The sequence below is a fragment of the Pelodiscus sinensis genome, chromosome 23 (assembly GCF_049634645.1).
Source record: "Pelodiscus sinensis isolate JC-2024 chromosome 23, ASM4963464v1, whole genome shotgun sequence".
Classification (NCBI taxonomy): Eukaryota; Metazoa; Chordata; order Testudines; family Trionychidae; genus Pelodiscus; species Pelodiscus sinensis.
Genome location: NC_134733.1, coordinates 24358270 through 24371336, shown reverse-complemented (window position 1 = coordinate 24371336; position 13067 = coordinate 24358270). Strand labels below are relative to the sequence as shown.

The 13067-nt window shown below is 52.4% G+C and overlaps 1 protein-coding gene across 2 annotated transcripts in view; it reads left to right on the top strand.

The window, feature by feature from the left end:
- Nucleotides 1-93: 93 nt before the first annotated feature.
- PLEKHG5 (pleckstrin homology and RhoGEF domain containing G5) overlaps nucleotides 94-13067 on the top strand; it is an 86204-nt gene continuing 73230 nt past the window's right edge. The window contains exon 1 of one of the 2 annotated variants that reach the window (XM_075906547.1): nucleotides 94-2472. In XM_075906547.1, the coding sequence (XP_075762662.1) occupies nucleotides 2406-2472 (67 nt within the window). In that variant the 5' untranslated portion in view covers nucleotides 94-2405. The remainder of the gene's footprint in view (nucleotides 2473-13067) is intronic. The other variant, XM_075906555.1, reaches the window with a different exon arrangement.

Below are 13067 nucleotides of genomic sequence, written 5' to 3'. Positions count from 1 at the left end.
CACTTATCCTGAAGGTGATGTACCCTGAGTAAAGGCTCCATTGTGCTTTGAACCATAGGAAGGGGATGCCATGGAAAGATACTTTTAAACCTCTCTGGCTAATTTCAGTGTATTGATAATCTCAATCTTCAGTGATTTAACTGCCGCTGGATTGATCCTCATTTCATGTCTTTTGTTCAGCTGGATCATTTCTTTCTGAAAACCAGTAACATCTTGTAAATATTTCTATAGTTTTTCAAGATCTATAACTTTCCAAATAGGGTCGCTAGAGGGAAACCGGTCACTTGTCAGTGTTGTGACCTTGAGTTGTATCTGATTGATTGAGATGGCACTTAGGTGTGAGTGCTGTGAAAAACCCGCATGAGAAGAGAAGTGACTAATAGACTTTATCTAAGCTTGCTAAAAGCGTAGACCGCTTGTGTCTGCAACCCAGTGCAACTCCAGAATGAAGCTGGAGCTGTTCTGTTGGCAATAGGGAATGGCAATAGACTTGTTACTTCTAAAGCATGCTGTTTAACTACAACATTCATCTTGGTTTGGTCTGTCTTTGATTCCTGGATCTTTCTTTTACTTCAGTCTGAAAGTATCCATGTTTGAGGAAGCGATTTGTCTCTCTCCATCTAACTACCCACATCTTCCTAAATCAGCTATGCTGGTGATGGAGACTAAAATGTTAATAGAAGGAGACTACGTTTGTGACGTACCTGTGTCACTAGCAGTAACGACTGTCTCACTAAGTTCTGCTTCCTTTGAGAAGAGCTGGCCTGTACATTTAGTGGCATATGATCTGGTTTGGTAGTAGAGAAAATACTTCATGGTCTTCAATTTGGGGTGCTAATTCTTTCCAGTTGGTGAGTAGACTTGTTGGCTGTTCTCATCTCAGTTTGGAGCCAGAAATAGTATCTAAGGAACAATCTTTGGGAAATGGGCTCTTAATGTGTCTGTGCTAAAAATGACTTCTGGCTTTTGACTGCAGTTCCTCAAAAGGCACTGAAGACAGCTTGGCTCTGTCTACATTTGCAGTGAAGTTGTTTTTAAGCCTGGTTTGACTTAATCCTATTTGTAACAACAGTAAACGTACCTGTGTGGGCCAGGCCCTAGTCCACTCAGCTTCTGGTTCAGTGTTTGGGGAGCTGGGAGGTAATACACGGACTCTAGTGGCGGCCGGGGGGAGGGGGCGTATAGGAAATAGCAGCGGACTGAACTAGACCCAAGAAAAGCTTTCCAGTCCTGAGTGAGGCGAAGTTGCCTTCCTGCGAAAGAGACTCTGGAATCTTTGGAACTTGGGTCCTGTTTGCAGGCGTCCTGACACAGCTAACACTAGGCTGTAAGAGGAGGAAGGCTGCAGCATTGTCCGGAGTGTCAGGCTCTTGGGCTGCACTAACACTGCTCTGAAGAACCCACCAACCCCCAAGAAATGCTTTTTTCCGGTTCTTTAAGAGAGTCCCGTATCCCCGTCACATGCGGAGATGTGTGCGCCAGCGAATGGAACGGGGACTGCTTTTACGGGAAGACGTGCTGCACTGCTGCCTTGGAAAGAGTTAAGGCTTTAACTTAATCCAGTCTTAATTCTCTCCATATGGCTGGGTCTGGCAGCACAGGAAAGACTTGGCTGACAAACTCGCCTGAACAGTGGCTAAAATAAATATGGGGGCCATCTGTGCAGCAAGGGGAAAAATCCCGCCTGTGAACCACGGGGCCGCCTCAGACGGGTCCTGCCAAGTTCAAGGTGTAGCCAAGGCTTGCAGGCAAGGCGGGGGAGCAGAAAGGAAACACGGGCCAGTTGTGAAAGGGCCGTCTGCTGTCTGTCTGTGACGTCAGCGCTGAATGGAGGGGGCGGGACAAGGGGACTAAGCTGCTGCTTTGCCTCTGAGCAGCTGGGTTGCTGTGGCAACCCGTCCTGCTGCCGTGGTGATGCCCAGTGGCCTGTGCTTTGAGTTTTCAAAGGGACAGGGGCTCTGGTTCAGTGGAGAAGGAAAATATCTGGGGGGAGCAAATTTGGTGCTGCCACAAAACGTCAGAGCCTCCCTGCCTGGCACAGGGTGAGAGGCTGCGGCCTGGAGGCTGGTGGGGCTGAGCTGCGGGGGGAGGGAGGCGTTACGACTGGCGGAGAGGGGAAATACGGAAACCCAAATGGGAAGGCGAGGGAAGTGCGCAGCTCTAGACTCGACCGCACCCAAGGGGCTCTGTCTGGGAAGAGCCCCGCTGCGGAGGCCAAGCACGTGCTGCTTTTCGGGTCAGTGGAGCAGCTCAAGTCCGCACTCTCCGGTGTGGCTGTTAGAGGAGAGCAGTGCAGTGCAGCGAGCTCCTTCCTGCAGCAAGCAGATCCCTGCGCCGTGGTGTTAACGGGGGCCCTTCTCCTGCAGGGCCTGGTGCTGTGAGGCCAGGCTCCCACACTGACAGCTATGAACTCGGGCTTCACCAAGTATGGTTCCCCTCCTCGGAGCTGGCTCAGTCTGCGCCTGGGGACGAGTGAGTAAATTCTCTTCCGCACTGAAAACCCGCGCAAGGCAGGCAGCTGCCATTCTCTGTAACGCTGGGCTCGGGACAGATAGGAACTGACCCGTCAGCTGCCTGCTTTCTGATAGCTTCTAATCGCTCACTTGGCATCTCACTGTGTTGCTCCAAAGGTGTGCTCGTTAATTGGCGTGGTAATGAGTTAATGGTGTGGGAGCGGAGAGCTCTGCAGGGAATTAGCAGGGATGTACTAGTGAGAGATGGTCTGGCTCTAAATTACGGAGCGCTTCTCCAGCGGGAAGGCGCGGCGCAGGGCAGCTGGCTCCCTGGCATCCCTAGGGAGAGAACAAAGCAAGCCCTAACTGATGCTTAAAGGCAGGTGCTGCCCCTTCAGTTAGTGCAGGACTGGTCGGGGAAGACCCAAATCCCTGGCCTCCACGGACAGCAGCCCCCTGTGCACATGCCAAGGGGAAGCCAGGCAAGAGGGTGGGAGATGAGACTTGGAGCCTTTGATACGTAACGTCTGTCAAAATGTTTCACGTTCTCTTGGCCTGTCTCTTGAACGACCAACCTTGCGCTGCAGCCTTCTCGGATGCTGCGCTGCGTAAGGGAGTCCTGGGCCCGGCCCAGCGTGAGCACGAGCCACATGGTGGCCCCCTAGGAAAGGGTGGGGCGGGGTACCCTGTTCACTACTGATGCACCCGGCTCCAGGTCTCTTGGCATGGGTGGCAGTCGTTTGCCGTAAGCAAGTCGGGAACTTGGACCCCCTCTGGATTCAGCGCAAGGTCATTGGAACAGGAGCAGGCTGACTTGTGTCTGCTGTTCAGGTGGCTTGGTTAGTTCTGTCCTTGCCCGGCCTGTGTCGTGCGGCAGACTTCCAGGGAGGGGCACGCGGGAGCAAGTGGCATTCTGGTTGGGTGAGCGAGTGAGGCAAAGCTGGTTTCAGTATGCTTGCACCTTCACAAAGCCACAGCGCCATTGATGGAAGGGCTCTGTGGGGCAGGCCTGCGGATCCGTCTCACCTACTTGCCCATTCATTGGGAGGCTCATCCTAGCCCATGGCACTGGGAACACACAGGCAGCACTTAAATGGACGGAGTGATATCCTGAGGCCGTGGGGCTGCACTGAAGCTGAGGTATCTGGCTTGTCAAAGGGGTTCCTTCTGCATAGCTTGGAGAGCTGTCTGCAATACTCCCAAAGGCCTTGGGTTTGACCTGAGGCTCTTCCAGCCCTAGGATTCTGAGTCATGGGGGGTTTCTCTACAGCCTAGGGGAGGGAGGGTGTGTGTGTGTGTCCTGCATTAACAACAGGCTGCAGCAAAGAACTTTTAGCTCACAACACAGCAAGGGAGAAAAGGAGACGGGCCTCGCAGGATGAGGAAACGCTTCGGGCTCGGAAGCCCCTGGGCTAGTGGAGCTATAATCTCACTTCTGTGGCTGCTGCTGTAGGCACCTCTCTCTCTTTCTTGCACCACATCTCATTTTGCAAAGGCCCAAGGCAGAACATTAATCTCTGGTATCTGATTCTTACCCCTGAATAAGGGGCTGTGAATTTCGGAGGAGGGGAACTCAATCCATGGGGACAGCAGGGAGCATCATCCCCACCAGGATGGATAAAAACAGATTTCAAACCTTGATTTTTATCTGAGAACATTTTTCTTTAAGAATCAGTCTGTGAAAACTAAACCTGAAATCATTGCAGCATGTGCTGGGCCTTAGCCGTAACCTAATCCATGAGCCCCGTTTCCATAAAAAGAGCACGTTACATCAATGAAGCCGCCTCGGATTTTAAGGAGGTGAAGGGGCCGGTTTTTAGGTGGGGAGCAAGGAGCAAAACTGCATTTTTGTATATCTGTATATCTGCAGAAATGAGCTGCAGGTATCCGCATTGACCTCCGTGGATATCCATGATCTGGGGTTCCTATCCCACTGGTGAGACGTGCGCTAGATCTTCTTTCCATTCACTTCCCAAGGGTTGCTCGAAGAAGATGCCACCTCTGTTTCTAACTGGATTGAACAATGCGGCATCCTCCGCTTTCCCTGGGGCTTGATCCGAATGCAGTGTAGCAGGGCTCATGGGACGCTCGGGAGACAGAGCCTGAATTTTCTGTTGCTCACCTCCTCTCTGCTCCTAGTTGTACCCTCTTAGATGCACTGTCTATATTTCATAGATTCCAACGCCGCAAGGGACCGTCTAGTCTGACCTGGGTGTAACAGGCCAGGGAAGGAACTCCCAGAGCAGGTCTCTTAGAAAAATGTCCAATCTTGATTTCCAACTTGCCAGTGATGGAGAATCCACCATGGACCCTTGGTAAATTGTTCCAATTCTTACTTGCTCTCTAGGTTAAAAATCCATGCCTTCAATTTCCAGCCTTTGGATTGTTGCACCTTTCTCTTCTAGTCTGCAGAGCCTATTTTTAAGGTTTTGTTTTCCAAGCAGATACTTATAGACTCTAATCAAGCCACCCTTTAACCTTTGCTTTGTTAAGCTGAGTAGATGGACTCAAGGAAATCACTCTCTGTAAGGCAGGTTTTCTAATCCTTTAATTGTTCTTGTGGCCATTTTCTGAGCTCTTTCTAGTTATCCTTTCTGGATTGCGGCTCTCCAAACTGAACACAGTTGATTTAGCTGGGCTCAGTCCTGCTTTGAGCAGGAGGTTGGACTAGTTGACCTCCTGAGGTCTTCTCCAACCTAATTTCTATGATTCCAGCAGGGTTTGCAACAGAGCTAAGTGCAGAGGTAAACTAACTTCTTGAAAGCTGCTCTCTTTCCCCAACAAAAGTTGGTCCAATAAAATCTTGTCCCTACCTACCTTGTCTCACTACTATCCTGGGATCAGCATGGCTGCAACACCATTGCATGCTCTGTACTCCACATTTCCCTGGTCATGCATCCCAGAACTGAGTTAGCCCTTTTGGCTAGCATGTCACATTGGGATCTTGTGTTCAGCTGATTAACTGCAGGTGACCTCATTCTCAGAGCCTGTGCTTCCCAAGAGAAAGCTGTCAGTTCTTAAAGTCCGGCCTGCATTCTTTGGTTCCAGATGTATGCGTCTACACTTAGCTGAACAGTAGAATCTCCATTACAAACAGATACGTCACCTCATTTGGAACCAGAAGTGTGCAGCCAGGCAGCAGACCCCCAAAAAACCCCAAAGCAGATATTCTACAGTACTGTGTTAAGCATAAACTACTAAGAGGGAAAGTTTTAAAAACATGGACAAGCTAAGGGCACTCAACTTGTTTCATTTAAATTAAGATGGCTAAAAGCATCATTTTCCTTCTTCATAGTAAAATTTCAAAGCTGTGTTAAATCAACATTCAGTTCTAAACTTCTGAAGGAACCATAATGTTCTGTTCAGTTTTGCAAAAATTTCAGACTTACAGATGACTTCTGTTCCCCAGGGTTTGTAATATCGAGGTTCTACCTATTACAATGCTTATTGTTTGTGTCCACCTCAAGTAATTCCTCTGTCCTCTGAGTTTATCTCCAAGTTCCTTCATGCAATAACTTTGCGTCTGATGACACGGCTTGGTTAAAGCCTGTGCATTTAATTCACCATATCCTTCTCCCTGAATCGTTAGCCAGCAGATCTATGAACAGGAATGCAAAGATAGGCTATTCTGTGGCCTTGACATCCAAAGCTGAGAAACCTGAAACACTGGACACTGGCTTATGGAAGCTTGTGGTTATAGTCAAGGTTAAAAGAAGAACTTTAAAAAATGCTGATGCAACAATATGAATCTGCTGCAGACTCGCTTTCCCTGCCGGATGCTGTGGTGAGTACATGCAAACTCACATGTGTGCATGGATAAAATACAGGGCCAGGTTACTGGAATAATCCGCAGTTGGGAGCTCTCTCGTTGGCCTGGCTGGTTTGAAGGTGACAGGAGGCAGAAATGGCTGCACACGCTCTAGCTGTTCCGTAAGATTATGTGGTTTGAGCCATAAATTGCCTTTGCTTGACTCGGGCCTTTTCCGTGCCTAACTGAAACGTTCAGGTGCGTTTCTTCCGTGTGCGTAACAGTCTGTTACTCATCTCCCTTCGTGAGGCTGGAAGATGACACTGAGCAGGTGTTAGTCTCCCTCTGCACCTTCCTGCTGCTACGAGAGCAGGAGAGGTGTGTGCAGGAGCCAGGGAAATGGGGAGAGCTTGCACCAGTGTAACTTAGTCACTTAGCGAGCTCTGCATTTTCTTCGGCATCATTTATTCATTCATTGTATTTAAAAAACTAAGTCTTAGGCACCTCAGTCAGGCTGCCTGTTAGGTTTTGGTCCCACACTACCCCTCTCCCCCCTTCCCTTATTTATTCTTGGATCTGGACTTCTAACACTCCGGTCATCTGAAGAAGTGGGCTGTGTCCACGAAAGTTCATGATCCCATCGACATGTCTTGTTAGTCTTCAAGGTGCTGCTAGGCTATTCATTGTTTAAGCTTTTACAGTTATACAGGTTGAACCTCTCTGGTCGGTTATGTTGGTTAGCTGGGTGTCCACTTAGCATGGGTGTGTCCAAGTTTCCATAAAGTTTTTTACAGCTCCCCAGTCCTGGCTCTCAGTGTTCTGTGCTGTTATTTAGCTCTAATTTACCCCTAAATATCCTCTAAGAGCCCAGCAAGCAGTGAAGTGGCGATGCTGCTAGACAATATGGACCTCCCATGGACTGGCAAGTTCTCTGGTTTGGCACCGGTCATGTCCCAAGGTTGCCGGCCTAAAAAAGGTTCAACCTGTAATAAAACAAAGATCAATTAGAACTTCAAAAACTTTTTTGGTGCAGTTGACTAATCAGTTAGTGGTGTGACTTCTTTTCCCATGGAGGTTAGACAGTTGGCAAATACAGGCAGCCCCCGACTTGCGACACAATCAGTTCCTGGGGAAGCGGTGCAAGTCGGGGGAGTCGTAACTCGAACCCTCATTTACGATAGGCATCGTGTGCCGTCGTAAATACGGGCCGAGGATGTAAGTTGGGGGTTTTCAGCCCCTTCCACACTTACAACCATTTTTGTAAGTGCGGGGTTTTCCTATAGAAGCAGATAAGGATTGGGCTACCTTTCTGTCAAAGGGTACAGACAAAACAAAGCTACTCCACAAGCGTGGCGTTTTCAAAGAAAATAGTGAAGACACTGATAAATTATTGGACTGGAACGTTCTTAGCCTGTCTTACTTTTCATCCCTTTCTTTTTTTTCTTTTTTCCCATTTTAGGGAGCTGCAATGTTTTTATGCAACTCAGGAATTCATCTGCCTTAATTGTGTCTCTTCTAGTTTCTTAAAAATTGGAAAAAATGAAATTTTCCCTTAGTTCGTGTGTGTGTTTTACCTTCTATTAGCACAAAGTGCCAGCAGCCAGTGGTGTTGACACTGGGGCAGAATTTTGCCAAGGAGAGAAAGATGTTGCTTGAACTTGTTTCTAGGGTCCTTGTGGAAAGAATCATTTCGGTGTTGTGACGCTCTGCCTCTGGGATTTTGTTTTCTTCCTGATGGAGGGAGGAGGGGGAGAGAATTTCAAATGTTGTTCCTTGAACACGAACAGAGTAACCTTCTATTTGGGCCTTTGCCGGGCAACAACCCTGAGGCACTTCAAGTTACAGGTTGTCATTTTTGAAGCGCCCTGCCAGTGTTCTGGTATCTCAGTTTGGAACGGGTCCCATATGAGGAGAGGTTAAAGAGACTGGGACTTTTCAGCTTGGAACTGAGGGGGGACGTGATAGAGGTCTTTAAATCCTGAGTGGTGTGGAGAAAGTGAATAAGGAAAAGTTATTTATTGTGGGAACAAGTATAAGAACTAGGGGGCCACCAAATGAAACTAATGGGCAGCAGGTTTAAAACAAATAAAAGAAAGTTCTTCACACAGCGCACAGTCAATCTGTGGAACTCCTTGCCAGAGGAGGCTGTGAAGGCCAGGAGTATAACAGGGTTTAAAAGAGAACTAGATAAATTCATGGAGGTTAGGTCCATCACTGGCTGTTAGCCACTATGGGTAAGGAATGGTGTCCCCAGCCTCTGCTTGTCAGAGGGTGGAGATGGATGGCAGGAGGGAGATCACGCGATCATTACCTGTTCGATTCACTCCCTCGGGGGCACCTGGCATTGGTATTGGGCCAGATGGACCTTTGGTCTGACCCAGTAGGGCCGTTCTTATGTTCTCAGGGCTGTTTGATGCAGTTGAACTGGTAGCAGGGAGAATGGGATTTGATCTGTTAGCGAAAGCTAGAAATAGTTGCTTTTTCTTTAACAGGCAGGAAAAGACAGAGGCTCCTGCGGGGTGGCATGAAAAGACGCTTCTCGTGGTCTCTGGGGCCTGGCATAGGCGGACAGATCTCTCCTTCCAGCTGCCTCCACTTGCTGCCCAGAGCCCTCTCCCCAGCTTGCAGGCGGCTGTGTGGGCCTGCTCCTCAGTGGCACTGCTCTCTGCAGACAGGATCCCGGGACAGGAGCGATTCTACCTTAGCTGGGCCGGGGGGTGGGAAGCTCTCGTGGTTTATGCCTTCGCTTTGCGCTGTGGACGTCTCTGCCTTGATTGCTCAGGGATGACCGGCACATCCCAGGCCTGTCTCGCTCACAGCCTGGATGCTAATTGGCCTCACTAGACCCAGCTCCTGTGGCTGGCAGTGGCATGGGGCCCCGCTCTGGGTCTGGGGCTCTCTGGGGTGTAGTTTGAGGCTCACCTGACGAACAGGGTGTGGTGCTGGCACCATGGGCTGGAGATCTGTGGGCCTTGGCTGTGCCGCTTGCTGTGAGCACTGAGTTCTCCCCATGCGCTGTCTGAAAGCGGAGAGCAGTACGTATCCAGGAGCTCGTCGTGCACCGTGGCTGGCATCCCAGACCGTGCCCAGCAGGCCTGGGGGGCTGGACTTACAGCCCAGCTTGCTGCACTGTTTGTCTAGACGTGGTCCTGTGGTCCCCACGCTCCCGGTTGCTCATTTCCACTGGCTTGAACTCTTGGCAGAGCGCGGGGCCTGGAGCTGAAATGCAAACCAATGCATCGTCCCTGGGATACAGCCCGGGCCTGCCTCCAGAAACTTGGCTCTGCCCTGAATGCCGGGAGCCTGCTGGGAGCAGATAAGAAATTTGCGGGGCCGGCTGGCCTTTTGCAACACATTCATCTCTGGCTCGGAGGCTTTGATGAGGCCTGGTGCCTCGTGCCCTTTGAAATGCGTCAGTTCTGTGCGTACGGATGGGCCGGCCCGCTGGGTTTGGAGGGGTCAGCATGTGGCTTGAATATGAACCGAGGCTCCCCAGGGAGGGGTTCTCTGTTTCCTTTTCAGCTTGAGAGTGAGAAACAAGAACCGATCGGCACAATGTCCAGCTTCCGACAGAGACTCTGCTACAGGGAGGAACTTGAATGATCGGCAGTGGGCCTCGTGCTGTCCTGGAATCCAGGCTAGCCGCCTCTGTGCCCCACGCTGAGGGACCAGGCTGCCGGGGCTGGGAAGGGTTACTTCGAGGGGGTGGTAGGGAGAGCCTTTTTCAGCCAGACCCGGTCTGCCCAGTGCAGCTGGCTCCAGTTTCCTGGGTGACTCCCCGGTGAATGTGTTCAGCCCATGGGGGAGTGGATTGCTGCCCTGACTTAGTGGGGTGTCTCTGACAGCTCTGCTCTGGGGGCGTTCATCACCCTGACCTGGGAGGTCAGACTGGAGCACCGCGCCGGTCCTGACTAGTCTCGCAGCCTATAAGGCAGTTGGTTCTTCACAGGCCTCCCCTCAAGGAAGGGCCAGGTACGGCACGTATTTCGAGTCTGGGCTTAAACAGGGCGATCCAGCCTGGTTCCCTGCTCGTTTACCCTGCCAGTGCTGGGCACGCTGCTCAGAAACTGCTCCGGGGACGGTCCTTCACAGTGGAGCTGGAGGTCTTTGGCAGGAAGAAGGCTTGTGGCTGCGTGAGGTGCTCTGAATTTAACACTTTCTTCCTCCTCCGTGGTCCTCTCTTGCTGCCCCTGCTGGCCTCGTTCCTGGGAAGTTTCGATCCTTTGGACACGTTCTGCCTCTCCGTGTTCTCCTCGAGACTCGCATAGTCTGGCATTCGAGTTCCCGGCTCAGCCCCTTCGTGGGACTCCCAGCCATTGGAGACTCCGAACTGTTGCCGGTTCCCGGTGAACGAGAGCAGGGCTGCCCTGCTGGGAGATGGGGGCCCAGACTGCTGGGCAGGCTGTCTGCTCAACGGGAGTCTTTGCTTAGTGGCCCCGTACGAGTAGCTGTCTTGTGCTGCCTGAAAGCGTGAGGTACCGCACACCTCTAGCTCGCCACAGAGCAGGAGGCAGATCACGGGGCGGACTCGCTTCCTTCTCCGAGGCTGGGTTCCGGGGACAGCAAGAGAGCCCCAGCCAGGCTGGGCTCCTTGTCCTTGCCTTGACTGGTGCCTAGGATGGGAACAACCTCTCCCTGCATGTTTTGTGTCTTTTGGCTGGTACCGAGGGGCAGGGATCGGTGCCGGGAAGGGGGGTGTGCTGCTTGTTGAAGCCAAGGTACTCGGTACCAATGTTCTCTAATCTTCTCCCTCTGTGTGTGATTTTTTTCCATCCATGTGCAGAATGAATTTTGTTGTGCACTGAGGCATGTGCAGATGTGCACCACCAGGAGAAACAAAAAGCCACCTGTTGGCGCTGTGCTAATCAGCTGGGTGGCAGTGGAATCCCTCCTGAGTGGCCGCCCATCTTACAGGGACCCCTGCTTGGTATGTGCTGAGGCCGGTGCCAGCGCTGGTTCCGTGAGGAGTGCGCACAGTCTGTCTCCTGCCCAGCTCGGGCCTGAGGGCCTTACAAATGCGACTGTGTTCTCGAATGTGGGACTCAGCCAGACACTTCGCACAACCTCGCTGTGGATTGCTGGTCGGCTCGGGCTTCTCGCTGCAGGGGGTCACGGGGCTTGATGCCCAGGGACGGGGCATGCTCCATCCCTGGGCTCAGTCCCTGGGGGACTGTCTATCACTAGAGCACGCTCAGCTGTTAACTAGCTGTTAACTACAACTATGACAGAGCAAAGAGTGCGAGGACCACTGAAGGGCACATCCTTGGGGCTGGTAAGTCCTCTCCGTCCCTTTGAATCATGGTGGGCTGTTGGCCATTAGGGCTTCCTTGGCTTGCCTGGGTCCCAGGGGCAGCGTTCCACCGAGGGAGGGGGCCAGTGACACCCTTCTACCAGTCTATATATGCACCACTCCCGAGGGTACCAGAGCCGGCTGCCTAAGATCCCCCCGAGGGTAAAAGCTTCCGGCTCTGGTGCATGTGGCGAGCGCACACACCTAGGCTGTGTCTACGCAGCAGCGTTATTCCGAAATAACGAGTGCGTCTACATGAGTCTTGATTTTGAAATGCTGCTTCTTGCGTCTCCACGAACCCCCCTTTGACGAGGAGGAAGGGCGGTCGGAGGAGGAGAGCTCTTCCTTCTGCTCCCTGCAGCGCAGCCAGTGCCAAGCACCGAGTGAAGCGATTTCGACTTCAGCTCGCTATTGAGGTCAGTCGAGTTGTGTATCTTACTCGACGTTAGCCCTGCTGTGTGGCCGTGCCCCTGCTGTGGAATGGGCATGAGCAACGCCTCTTGAACCGTTTCAAACCTCCCCCCGGCCCATTTTTTGGTTCGTGCCCCAGCACAGCAGCATCGACCTGTGGCATCAGGCTCCTACTCTGGACCAGACCTTAGAAATGGGGATCTAGCTGTGAACATCTCCGGCCTGATCCGCGGCAGTGGCCAAGGGGCCAGGCCAGGCCCGAGCGCTACCTCCCCGAATGCAGCAAGTGTGCTGGGGAGACCCACAAGCTTGGACGGGACCCCCATGGTCATGGAGCCTAAGTCCCTGCAAGGTGCAGAATGTGCTGGGTCTAAATTGCCCCAGAGAGGTGGCGACTCAGCTTCCTTTTCAAACCCTCCGGCAAAGACCTGCCCCCACTTCTCCAGCCGTCCGTTCCGTTCTCGTGCCGTCGTCGTGGCTGGGAAGCTTTTCCTGCCCAGCTGTTGTTTGACCCCAGCTCTCGTCCTGCGTCTGTGGCTAAGGGGACAGCAGGTCTCCAGTGTTAGGGCAGCTGTCCAGGTATCGGCAGACCCCTGCCCTCTTGTCCTCTCCTGCCCAGCCCTTTGAACTTGTCATTTCATCTTCCTTAGCTCCGGATCATCCCGTTACTCCGCCCCCGCCCAGCGGCCCTGGGGTTCTGCCCTTCTGGGCCTCGGTGCCCCTCCGTTCAGAGCCCTCCAGGAACTCGCCTGGGTTGGAGTTGACGCAAGAGGCGCTCCAGCCATAGGTCTGTAGATTGGCCTTGACAATTACCCAGCAGGGAGCGCCAAGCTGAAAGAAAAACTCGTCCAGCCCCCCAGCTGGCATGCCTGGGGAGGGATTCGCCTCCTTCCTGTGGCTCCGTGTATGGAAAATGTGGTCTGATGGAGACGTCTGGGGCAAGGAGCCAGCAGCTGAGTGCATTGGGACCGGCGATGGCGACACAAGAATCCGGCAAAGCAGCCAGGCCACGGGGCGGCAGAAAACAGAGCCAGGCTGCGAGGAAGCTGACGGGAGGGACAGGGAGTGGAAGGGGAGCAGTTTGCTTAGGGGTGACGGGGACATTGTGCCGTGCTACCCAGAACTCCCATACCGGCCCTGACCTGGGGGGGTGGGGTCTTCCCAG